This window comes from Chrysochloris asiatica, unplaced genomic scaffold (assembly GCF_000296735.1).
Source record: "Chrysochloris asiatica unplaced genomic scaffold, ChrAsi1.0 scaffold00186, whole genome shotgun sequence".
Lineage (NCBI taxonomy): Eukaryota > Metazoa > Chordata > Mammalia > Afrosoricida > Chrysochloridae > Chrysochloris > Chrysochloris asiatica.
This window is the reverse complement of record NW_006408704.1, coordinates 5743554-5756478: the sequence shown is the minus strand read 5'-3', so window position 1 is coordinate 5756478 and position 12925 is coordinate 5743554. Positions and strand designations below refer to the sequence as shown.

At 45.5% G+C, this 12925-nt stretch overlaps 1 protein-coding gene across 1 annotated transcript; it reads right to left on the bottom strand.

The window, feature by feature from the left end:
- Positions 1–439: 439 nt before the first annotated feature.
- Positions 440–8202, bottom strand: GHRL (ghrelin/obestatin prepropeptide). Its single transcript, XM_006872205.1, has 4 exons — positions 8095–8202; positions 7741–7857; positions 4117–4225; positions 440–456 (listed from the first exon to the last, which is right to left on the bottom strand). The coding sequence occupies exons 1-4, from the start codon at positions 8200–8202 to the stop codon at positions 440–442; spliced, it is 351 nt and encodes a 116-aa protein (XP_006872267.1).
- Between the last annotated feature and the right edge of the window lie 4723 nt (positions 8203–12925).

Sequence of the window (12925 nt, the reverse complement as noted above, 5' to 3'; positions counted from 1 at the left end):
GCAGTTTCTCTGTCCACCCCATCCTTGCTGATTGCTCATGAGCGCTAAATAACAACTCGGTTGCTCTTGGGAAATGCTGACGCTTCAAGAACTGTCTTCTTTCCCTTCTCCTTTCCTTCCTCCATCACTAGTTTATTTTCTTTCCTTTTCCCTTCCTTCTGTTCTGTGTTTTCAAAGTACTTTTCTCTGCGGATCTGTGTTGGTTTAATTTTGCTTTCTAAGCATGCACACCTGTCTTGCCACATGTATTTTTTTTCTCCCATTTATCATAGACCAAGAGTTGCTTTTTGTGTTTCCCTTTACAATTAATTTTCTTTCTCCAGTGAAATACGAGATTTCCCTCTTTGGTGAAATAAATTTCCACTTTGAACACTCAGCGTACTGTTTGAATATTTATTCACCTCATAAACTAGTGCAGAGATGCATTGCAAAAGCAGCCTTACAGCGAGACGAAAGCTGTTAAGGTTAGGAGGAAAGCGAAGCAGTGGGCTCAGTCTTGTGGATGATCAGTTGTCACTTGGGACCTCTGAAAAGAAAGAGGTTTAGTCAAAATTCCAAGTCTGCTCTTCTGCCAGTGCCCCCAGAGATGCTTTTCGTCTCTAATGGCAATGTGTTGTAATGGAGGCTGGCCTTGAAGCTGAAAGACTCCAGGGGTGTCGGGTGTTTGGACTGTGTCTGAGCAAATCCTTTAGTAGCTCTGAGCTGCTTTCCTTATCTGCTTAGCTCATGTGGACTGTGTGCTGGTGGGCAGAAGGCTTATCAGTAAGGAAGTGATTGGCATGTTGTAGAGTGTGCTTTCAAAGTTAGCTGTTTCAAAATAGTGGAGTAGGCAGGCACACTGAGCAGACCCTCTGTCCCAATAACATGGGAGAACAAGTGAAATAGATAAAGATGGTGGTCCTGCAACATTGATGTTCAGAAGATAGGACAGAAAGTTGAACTGAGTGCTTGCTGACTGGAAGAGGTGCTGAATAGGAGCAGCGAGAGAGAAGGAAGCCAGGCGGGCTGTCAGTTGGCATGGAGTGGTTGGTGATAGAGTGGCCTGTGGGCACAGGGCCAGGCTGCAGGTGCGAGACAAGGGGGTGCAAGTCTGCTGGTTGCGGAAGTGTAGCCAGGCCTGCCATCACCAACAGCAGCCAGGAGCAGCCCCTCCTGCTCAGCCTCTGGGGTTCTTCCAAGAGGCATGTGAACCTGGCCTGAACTGTGCTTTACAAATAGTGAACCGGGAACTGTGTTCAGCCTTCCTTCCAGACTTACCACATCCACTAGGAGAAAACAGATGGTCACACACACCAACATACAATCATCAATTGAATATAAATACAACACCACCACACTGTCTTGCAGAAAACATGCAGTTTCAGCTTACATGAAGAAACAAAGTGTCTCAAATAAGTTACCAAAATGTAGAGTCAGAAAATAAACCAGAAATGGACTCAGAACTGCTTGAGAAGGAACTTAAAAGAATGCTATTTAGTTACCGTCAGTGAACTGATGTAGATCAACAAAAGCCAGGAATAATTCAGGAAGAGAAAACAAGAACAAACTTGACAAATGAAAAATTGGAAACCATACAAAAATAGCAACTAGAAAACCAGAAGATTAATTAATTGTTAAGACTTCAGATAATACAGAAATGGCTGCAACCATACTTCCAGAGGCTCAAGCCAGATTCCAAAGAGGATGTGGAACGAGTGATAACACTGCTGACATCAGATGGATCTTGGCTGAAAGCAGAGAATATCAGAAAGAGGTTTACCTGTGCTTTATTGACTACGCAAAGGCTTTCGATTGTGTGGGTCATGACAAGCAATGGACAACACTGCAAAGTATTAGTATTCCAGACACTTAATTGTGCTCATGAGGAACCTGTACATAGACCATGAGGAAGTTGTTCGTATAGAACATGGTAACAACGAATGGTTTAAAATTAGGAAAAGTTGTGTCTTTCACCTTACTTGTTCAACCCGTACGCTAAGCAAATAACCTGAGAAGCTGGGTTATATGAAGAAAAATGTGGCATCAGGATTGGAGGAAGACAGATGATACAACCTTGATTGCTGAAAGCAAAGAACACTTAAAATACTTAGGAAGATCAAAGACCACAGCCTTCAGTATGGATTGCATCTCAATGTAAAGAAAACAAAAATCCTCACCACTGTACCAATAAACAACATTCTTAACAGTGGAGAAAAGATTGAAGTTGTCGAACACTTCATTTTTCTCAGATCAACCAACATTCATGGAAGCAGCAGTCAAGAAATCAAATGACGCATTGCATTAGGCAAATCTGCTGCACAAGACCTTTTTAAAGTGTTGAAGAGTGAAGATGTCAGCTTGAGGACTAAGGTGCACCTGACTCAAGCCATGGTATTTTCAATAACCTCATATGCATGTGAAAGTTGGACAGTGAATAAGGAAGACCATAGAAAAACTGATGCTTTTGAGTTCTGGTGTTGGGGGAGAATATTGAAAGTACTATGGACTGCCAAAAGAACAAACAGATCAGTGTTGGAAGAAGTGCAGCCAGAGTGCTCCTTAGAGGCCAGGATGACCAGACTTTGTCTCTCATACTTGGGACATACTGTCAGTCACTGATATGATGGAGGGTCAGAGAAAAAGAGGAAGTCTCTCAGCGAGATGGACTGGCAAAGTGGCAGCATCAGTGGGCTCAAACATGGCAACGATTATGAGATTGGCCCAGGACCGGGCAGTGTTTCGTTCTGTTGTGCATAGTGTACCCACTCGATGACAACTAACAACAAGACTTGAGAAACAATACATTGTAAGGGCAGAGTAGAATTGAATCAATGGCCGAATCATTGAGCTTGAAAACAATCTCTCCATATTCATCTTTAAGAGGAACAGCCAGAAAAAAGTTGTTTTTTTTTTTTTTTTAAATCTGAAGAAAGTCTTAAAAAATTATGTGGGATACTATCTGAGGAATACCTTACATGTGATTGTAATTTCAGAACTGGAAGAGACAAATAAAACCATAGAGAAAACTGTGCAACAGGTGCTAGAAGAAAACCTTCCTAACATCATGGAAGTTGAGAAAAAATACATTCAAGAAGTTAAATAAATTCCAAACAGGATAGATCCCAAAACAAAATCACCAAGACATATTATAATTAAGGTTTTCAAAACCAGAGACAAGGGGAAAATCCTGAGAGCAACTCAGGAAAAACAAAATGTTATTGGCAAAGGAAAACTAATAAAACTAAGCTCTGACATCTCAGACCCCATGCAGGCAAGACAATAATAGTATGATATATATAAAGCTGCAAGAAAAAATTGCCAACTAAGAATCATATACCTAAGAAAACTGTCCATGAAATATGACAGCAAAATTAAGATATTTCCAGATAAACAAAAAAAAATTTGTAAAAATTAATGGATCACTGGATCAACCTTACAAAAATTACTTAAAGGGACTTCTTTGGACAGAGAACCAACAACAGCAACCAACAACCTGAGACTAACATACATGACAATATCACCCAGATTTAGAAGTCTGCAAAGTCACACAGACCTAAAAAATGGACACTAGGGAACCAGAGATACCAGTTTTCAACAACAAAACAAAACAAATCCCTAAGATTAGACCAAACCTTATCCTAGCCCTAGCCCAAGCCCTACCCCTCACATTAACCATATTCCTAACCATAACCCCAACACTAAATGAAGTATTCATCCGCCTCCAAATAAAAACAAAGGTATTTCTGCTTGGTCAGATAACAGTTGAATGGTTTCTTCTATCTAAGGTAGTGGGATTCAAAGTAAAGCCCGTTTGCTTGGCTGAGAAGCCTATTGAATGTGGTCACAGATTCCTCTTTATGAAATAAAGTTACACAGGAAAGATACTTCCCACCAAATAACGGATACACTCACAGTGTCAGCTCCATGTTAGTTATGGAAATTGGGGTTCAAATGGGGCCCCAAAGTTAGTTCTTGGAACACTCCTGAGCCACTCAAATGACCCATCCACGCCACCCTCCCGCAGTCATTGGGAAAAGGAAATTGAGGCTGTCTGTGGAGGAGAAAACTTTGCATGGAGGGCTGACATTTGGGACTCTACAGAGACTCAGAAATGGCCTCACCCAGGCAAAGACTTACCTTTGTCATCTTCCCAAAGGATGTCTTGAAGGAATTTCCCCAGGGCCCCGCCATGCTGCTTGTACTGAGCCCCTGACAGCTTGATTCCAACGTCAAAGGGGGCGTTGAACTAGGAGATGGAGCAGGGCGGTTGCAGTAGGTGTCAGAGGTAACAGATCCCTAGCCCTGTTCCAAACATACAGCCTTATTCCAAAGAGGCTGTCACTCACTGGGGATAGAGAGAATGGCTGTTGTCCCCAGGAGGCACACATCCCTGCCTTCCCAGGCCCCTTTCAGCTTCCCTCTCTCCTTCAGGATACTTTGTAGCTTCTTCCATGTATTTTAGCCTCAGTCTCCATGTTGCTAATCTGTGGGTTTCCCCTAGATAGATCCCTTCCCCCATCCCTCTCAGCAATTTTAGAAAAACAGAAGGTTGACTTGCCAGTGGTAGAATTGGAGGTCCTGGCAGGGAGATATGAGGGGTAGAGGACATTGGGTCTACCCAGTGTACGATGCAGTAGCCTGAATGATAGTTTCTATCCCTTCCCTACCTCCTTTCTCCTTTCTGTTTCCTCTTTCTCCGTTTCCAGATGTTCTTCCTCCCATACAGGTAGGTCTTTCTTCTGTGGATGATCAAGAAGCTGACATTTGTCTAGAAAGATGCACCAAGCCAACCCCTTTCTGTGCCTCTCTTTCTTCCCTTCAGAAAAGAGAGTGCCCTGTTCTCTTGGCATTCGGGGAGATGATTTGGATAATGGGAAAGAACTCTACTTGCAGCTGCACCACGGATTTCCTTGAATTGAGAATGTGTCTTTATCTCCCGTAGCCTGGAACTTAACCATCACAGATGTTTGAGTGAATCAATAAACGAATCTTTGTGTTGGAAGGGAACCCTAGATCATCTACCACCTGCCCTCAACAGGGGGCCTTATCCTCATTTTCAGATAAAGCAGCAGAAACCCACAATGTCTTGCCCAAGGCCATAGAAGGAGCTAGTGGCTAAGGACTAGAATCTAGGACTCAAAATCCACCCAGCCCTGCAGCCTTTTCTATTGCGGTACTCCTGGCACTATTCCTATTTTACAGAGGAGGAAGCAGGTATAGAGAAGTTACGCAAGTAGCAAATAGTTACTTGATTACTTCCTCAGCCGAGCCCCTGGGTGGCACAAATGGTTGGAAGTTTGAATGTAACCAGAAGTGCCTTGGAAAAAGGCCTGGTGATGGACTTTGAAAACTATGGAGCACAGTTCTGCTCTGACACACATGGGGTCACCATTTGGTGGCAGCTGCCCCTCCCCCTACCATCCTCTGTGAAGGAGTGGGTGAGGAAGGATTTGATTGGGTCCCCCACTTCGATAAATATTAGTCCTCCTTCTTTCACCCCCATGGCTGAGATCAACTCAGACTTCTTCAAAAGCACCATGAGCTCTAGCCATGGAGACTGTTGGTTGGAGGGTCTGTGTCATGTGACTCGAGAATGCCCCTCCACTCATGTCCTCTGCCCCATCTATTCAGCGGAGGTTAGAGGGGTGGGGAGTGGAAGGACTTGGTCTCAAAAGTCAGAAACTTGATTGTAGGAGAATCTTGGAGGAGCGGTGGGACACGGGCATGGGCGGGCCTTTGACAGCTGAGCAGAGGCTGAGTTGAGTTGTGATGTTGCCACCCCGACACCTTCTGAGTCACTTCAGACTTCTGGTTCCAGTTCTGGCAGTGGGGCTTGTTTCTCCCAAGGCCAGAAACTTCCAGTAATCCCAGCCCTGCCTAAAGTCATCAGCACCAAAATCTCTTCTGCATCTGAGCTAAATTTGAGCCAATCAGGCGTGGCTGCCACCTGGCCGACTTCTCACCTGGAAAGGTTTCAATTTAGTGTTGTTTTTTTTTCTTTTTTTTTTTTTTTTGACTATTCTAATGGAGTGTAGTGGGTGGAGGTCTCATTCAGTGTGAAGGAAAGGTCCGAGAATGCCTCTAGGTTCTGGCGAGGAGCAGAGAACAAGAATTTGGGGGACCATGAGGCGGGTACACATCCTTGTCAGAAGAAGAAGGTAAGTAGAGAGAAGCCAAGGTTGTTGTTACGTTGTTGAGTTGGTTCTGACTCAGCAACACTGTATTGGGTTTCCAAGGAGCAGCTGGTGGCAGTTAGCAGTCCAGTGCTTATCCTACAGTGACATACCAGGACTCCAGGCCAAGAAGGGGCATGCCAGATACCCTGATAAGAATGTGGGTTTTTTGCGGGGAAGGCAGAGGTGGGTGCCTTACCTGGACCTTTTTCCCAGTCTACTGTGCACACTCTGTCCACTACACCAGTGAGGAGGCTTGGGGACTAGAGTGGACCCTGACTGAGTGCCTCAGGGAACTGGACCCCTCTGAGCTCCCACCTCATCTATGAATGGGGAGAATTGAGATGAAGTGATATATAATAAATCACTATGACAAATCACTCTACATAGGCACAGCAGGATAATTGCCATTACTGAGTATCACCCTAGGGACGTCCTGGTGTGCCGCTGTAGGATAAGCACTGGACCACAAGGTTGGTCTGAACCTCAAAGTCGGTGGTTCCAGCTCCCCAGCCGCTCCTCAGAAACCCTATACACGGTCACTATGAATCGGAAATGACTCAATGGCACTTCACAACAACCTTAGGGAAATCCGTTTGTTTTTTTTCCCAAAGAGGTGCCATTGCCTAAAAGCTTGTAAAAAAAGAAAGAAACCCAACACATACCCTGAACCTCAGCCAACCCTTCAGTAAGATTAACCAACAACCAAACCCATTCCCTTCAATCCATTGACTCATGTTGTTGTTAAGTGCCGTCAAGTCAATTCCAACCATAGCAACCCTTTATAGGGTTTCTAAGGAGCGACTGGTGAGTTTGAACCACCAATCTAGTAGTTCAAATGGCTTTGTAGTCTGGTGCAATAACACACAACATTCCTGTACAGCGTTTCTGGGAATGTCCATCTCTCCAGGAACCGACAGCCTCATCTTTCTCCTTCAGAGCTCTTGGCAGATGCGAACCACTGACTTTGTGGTTAGCAGTCCACTGCCAAACCCACAGAGTCAACATTACAGCTCTAAAATCCCTATCCTTCATCCCTTTTCTAATACTTGAACCACCTCTAAAGTTTTTCCTGGCTCCACGCAGGCTTTGTCAGAGCAAAAAGAAACCCTAGCGAAGACCAGATGCACCCTGTTCTGGTCTCCAGGTGAAGTGCATTAAGTGCTGACAGCTAGCCACGGTTCTGTCTCAAACCACTCCACTCCCAAGTTAAGTCTTGAGATCCCACTGATTAAAGCAACTTTTTCTGGGGAGAGAAACACCTTCAGTCTGACCCGCTTTAGTTCTTGCACACCCATCTCTTGAACCATATTTGCTGACTAGCCTGGAGCCTGCTAGACTTCCTCTCCTCTGCCTGAGAATCCTTGTACATCCCCATTCCCTGTAGCAAAAATACTTATACGCATTTGGTCTCTTAATGGGCAAAGACCTCAGAGAGCCCAGGGAAGAGCTCAAGGAACTTCTAGTACTGTTTTCTATTTTGTGAGTAGTTTTTTAATACGTCCCTGTTTATAGCTATTTTCCCCTGCCTTTTCCCTCCCCACAGTTCCCTCCTACCACAAAGGCATAACTCTGCAGAAGTACCCACCCGGATTTCCAGCTCATCCTCTGCCCCTTCCTCCAGACTTCCATATTCTGGGTGGAGCCAGCCTTCTGCTGCTCGGGACTGCAGTTTGACCGGTGGCTTCTTGGACTCCTTTCTCTGCTGGGAAGAGGGGATGTTTTCTTTAGGGCCCTAAGCCCCCATGCCCTCCAAAAGTAGAGTGATGGGCCTTAGGTTAGACATAGAGTCCTCCTTTGTGCTCTGGGAGAAGGCTGAAGCTCAGAGAGGTTGAGCCACTGTTGTAGAGCACGTAGCTGGTTGCTAAGTAGCAGGGCTAGAAGCAGATACCCTGATCAGAATGTGGGGTTTTATGGGAGTGGCAGAGAGGTGGTTCCTTACCTGGACTTTCTGGTGTTCGGGGCTTAGAAAGCTGGAACCTGCCACGGTGAAGTCCACCCAAAGCACACTGAGAAGCAGCAGGCTATAGATGGTCCCTGAAGAGAACATGGCCTCAGCTGGAAGGGGAACAGATGGGCCTGGGGAGAGAGGGACCCCAGGCAGCACAGCTTCTGTTAGCCCATGCACCTCAGAATTCACTCAGCATATGTGTATGTGTTAGGACCCGGAACCATGATTGCTGAGTAGAAAAGTTCTCCCCACCTCCTGAAGGTAGGAGACAATTGAGGGGTATGTTCTCTGTCCTTCCCACCTCTGTTGGAGACAAAATGTTTGGCAGTGGGACTCGTTTGTCCCATACCTGAGAGCCTGTGCCAAGTGGAAATGAACCAATGAAGTCACTGGGGGATGTGTAGATGATGAAGTGCATGGGGATGGAGTTGGGGCTGTTCCCAAACCAAGTTTCATCTCTAAGCAGCCAGACTGACCCAGGCTGTCTATCTTCCTCTTTGTTCATATGGACATTCGGAGGCCCAAAGAAGTTAAGTAAGTGACCAGCTGTCACATAGTAAGTTAAACCTGTAAACAAACACCAAGAGCAAGAACTTACCTGGGCTTCCTGGCAGAGGTGTTGCCTGGTCATAGGTGTGTTCCTTATATAGAAAACCCAGTGTTTGTTCTAAACCAGCGGCCCCATCTGTGGGACTGACTCACATTCCTTGGGAACTAGAAATGCTCACGTCTTTTGGATAGAAATCAACAGTGGAGGTCAAAATGTCCTGAGAGATTGCTTGGTTGACTTGGGGTAGTGAGTCTGCCCAGCTGTCAAACAGAGCAGGAAAACAGAGTAGGGAGGTGCAGCAGGGCTGAGGCCCTGGCTTTGACGGGGAAGAGGAGGAGAGTGTGGCACTGGGGTCTGCCCTGGTTTTGTTGCTGAGTGGCCTTGGCTGAGTCTTTTCCCTGTGCAGAACTCTCCTTTCCCCTTGGTAAAATGAGGTTACAGCCATTAGGAGATCTCCAAGACCCTCTTTATTCCAATACTCCTTAGTTCTCTGTGGGCCAAGGCTGGTTGAGCCTGCACAGAACTTTTGAGCACCTACAATGAGCCAGGTGCATGTTCTTGTAATTCTCTTGTAACGCATGCTCTTGTAATTCTCACATCACCCCGAGGTATTAGAGGGACAGGGGCACGTGCTCTGATCCAGTCTCTGCAGGGAGCAGGTATGGGATACTCATTCTCTGGGTGGTTACTTGGGACTGTCCAGGGTCTGAACATGGCAACTTGCCTCATCTTCCCAGCCAGGTTTAGGTTCCTGTTTAATGGATGTCTGTTCTGAGAGGGACATCTTCATCATTCACTCACTGACTTGAGGCAAGTCACCAACAATGCCTCTAGCTACAGGGCCTGCCTCCTAGAGTGGCTTTGAGGATTCATTAAGGTGATGGGCACGAGGAAGAGTGCAGTGTGGCTGGTCTTTGTACCAGACTTGTAGGGCTTCCGAGATGCCCCACTGTTACTGCAGATGATTCATTAGAATGATAGGGAACTCCGTACCTGATAGGAGCGCCCACAGGTTATACGGTGACTCCCAAAGGAGGAGCTCACTTCAGGCTGGGGTTTGGGACATGTAGTGAGATTGGAGCAGGACTTTGAAGGGAAGGCATTGCTAGAATTAGTGTGAAATAAGTGAAGAGAGACGGCGTGGGTTAGTGTGTTTGGGGCACCTGTGAGGAACCCAGTTGGCTCTAGAGGAATGGAAACAGGAGTCATCACAATGGGCTGAAGGATAGTTTGGGGTCGGGTTAGGGACAGTCTTGAAAGCCAGTGCAGGGAATGGTGCTCTATCTATGGGAGGGGGGCCACTACCAATGCTTGAACAGAGGAGAGACACAAACATGGACTAAAGAAAGAATTCATACACACCTTAAAGATCTGAGAGGCTGAGCTGAACTCGGTTTTACTGGAACAAAAGTTAATTCTCAAACGGTTCCTCGTATTCAAAACCCAGCAGGGGCAATGCCAGGACTCCACCCGGGTTTCAGCATTCTCTCTAATAGGCACACTGCTGCTACGACCAACATGGTACTCGGAACAGGAAGGAACTGGGGCAGGGGAACCAGTTTGGAGGTTGTGGAGCTGTTTGCTGAATGATCACCGTGACAGATGGACTTCAGGGTAGACTGGACCCTTGTTGAAATTCTAAGAACAGTGGAGGCATAGGCTGGACTGGATTGAGTGTGGGGACAAAGTACCTTCTTCAACAAGAACATTCATCCACCAGCCTGTTGTAGTGGTTGAACCCCCACTTTTAGTTCTATCAGGATGTAAGCATGTCACCAGGAGGTCTTAATAGCCCTTGTTGGCCACCTGAGCGTGGACCTCTTTCAGTCCCAGAGCCCAGAGGGGCAGGAGGTGGAAAAAGATGGAGAGAGATTCAAAGCCCCAGAGAAGATGTGTAGTTTTTTCACAGTCCCACTGTCTTGTCCCTCTTTAGAAAAACAAAACCCCAACTAAAAAGCAGCTATGGTGACCAGGCACCTACTAAGACACAAAAGCCTCCACTTAACCCTGACCTGGAGGACCCAGGTGACAGGAACGACAGGTGTTGATCTTAGATAACACCATCAGCAAGCAAGCACTCTCTGCTGGTTGTTATCTTTGGGGAATGGAAAGGTGGAAACCACCCTCATCACATGCCACAGAGTCGAGGCTGGTTGGGAGAAGAAGGAAGTTCTGATGGGTGTACAAACCATTGAGGTAGAAGCCGCCTTGTTTAGACACACAGGAAATACCTCACTGCCCATACACAGTGGTGGAAGTCAGGGTGACCATGGCTTGGGACAGGACTGGAGTGTGACTTATTTGCTTATCCATTGCTTTCAAATCTGGATAAGGACCAAGACCAGTTTGGGATTACCTGAAGGTGGGGATGCGTGTCCTGTTCTGTCGTCTTCTTGGAGATGAGAGCTTGGTTCCTGGTTTGTGGACTGCCTTCCATAGCTGGTCCCTTAAGGGCCTACCTTACTGAATGGGTCAGAAGGATTTCTCATCAGTGAATTAATTGCTTATATGTAAAGGGTGCTTGAGAACAAATTACTATCTTCAGTGGTTATACACTTTGCAATATAATTTCGTTGGTGCTGGTACTTAGTTGGTTCAGCAAGCATTTGATCTACCCCCACCCCCATCAGTTTAGCTGAACCTCTAAGAGAATGAGGCAGATTCTGGGATTGTGGAAAGAGGTTTCATTCCTTGAGGCAGAGCTTTTCAAGGAATTTCTGTTTTCTTCTAGTCTGGTTTCCAACACTTTAGATCAGCATGGTCCATCAGAAAAATAATACAAGCCACAAAGAAGAGTTACATTTCTAGTAGTCATATGAAAAAAAAAAAGCAAAAATAAACATGAAATAAATTTTAGTAATGTACTTTATTGAATCCAACATATCCAACATATTATTAGCTTAATATGTAATTAATACTGAAGTCATTAATGGGATATCGGACAGTCATTTTTTGTCCATACTAAACCTTCAAATTCCGGTTTGGACAAGCTACAGGTCAAGTGCTCCACAGCTGCAGGTGGTGGGCGACATTGGACAGGATGGTTCTAGATCATCGTGGACATTCCTCAGCTAGTGCTCTAAATATCTCTTCTCTGTGAAGGCAAGCCTCTTGGCATCGGGGCCTTAACCATTTGCCTCTTTTTTATATTCAGCCTCTTTTCAACAGCTTCTTCCTTCAGTCTTTAAATGCGCCTACGATGCTAGTCCTGGAGAATTCTATTTTACATGAATCCCATCTTCCTGTCAAACTACAATCTTGAAACATAGTTTCTTTTCCCTTCTCCTGTCTCCTCCTCCTTCCCATGTGTGTCCTAGCCCCCTCGGAGCTCTAGAGCTTGACCCCTACCTCCACCACTGCTTTGAAACTGTTGGCACACAGTTGTTTGCTGGTGATGGTGGTGGTGGTGTGCTGTGGAGTCAGTTCTGACTCATAATGACACTGCATAGAGTTTCTGAGGCTGTAAATCTATTTGGGAGCAGAAAGCCTCATCTTTCTCCCATAGAATGGCTGGTAGTTTCGAACTGCTGGTCTTGAGGTGAGCAGCCTGATTCGTAACCACTATATGAGCTGTGGAATCTTGGGTGAGGGCTCAGAAGCCATATCTAATACCAGTCACCAGACACAGCCTTGTGCTGGCCTGCATTCGATTCATGGGGCACCTTGAAGGAATGCAGATTTATTAGGCCTCAGATTCAGGTTTGGAGGGGTAGCCCTGGAATCTGTATTTTAACAAGTATGCCAAGTGATATTTTTCTGATTATAAACTGATCTTGACTTCCAGCAGAAAAATTGGATATATGGAAGACACGCTTTCATTTTGTGAACAAAAGGCTTCAGAAAGTTAATGGAAAAATGGAATTGAAAGATAAAGGAATTTTTCCACAGTCTTTTCTAATCTCCCTCCTAGATGTTGTTGCTGGCTGCCATTGGGTCATTGTTAACTCACAGTGATATCCTGTGGCACAGTAGATGTAGCCCGTAGGGTTTCCTAGGCTATTTTTCTAATAACATGAGCTTGCTTCATGTCTCTGTGTCACTTCTTGGTAATTTTCACAACATTCCAACCTTCTTCAGTTAAGTGTTCCAGAATAATCATTTTCTGTAAAGTTGTCCATAGCTTGTCATGATCCACATGGTAGAAAGCCTTTGCATAGTCAATAAAGCACAGGTAAACATCTTTCTGGTATTGTCTGCTTTCAGTCAAGATACATCTGATGTCAGCAATGATATTCCTTGTTCCACGGCCTCTTCTGAATGTGGCTTGAACCA

What these genes read in the sequence shown, in the direction of transcription:
- GHRL (XM_006872205.1), bottom strand. Translation starts at nt 8,202, where the DNA reads ATGTTCTCTTCAGGGACCATCTATAGCCTGCTGCTTCTCAGTGTGCTT. An exon ending in CCGAACACCAGAAAGTCCAG is followed by an intron (nt 7,858 to 8,094) that starts GTAAGGAACCAC and finishes CCCTCTTCCCAG; the next exon opens with CAGAGAAAGGAGTCCAAGAA. An exon ending in AGGATGAGCTGGAAATCCGG is followed by an intron (nt 4,226 to 7,740) that starts GTGGGTACTTCT and finishes TCCATCTCCTAG; the next exon opens with TTCAACGCCCCCTTTGACGT.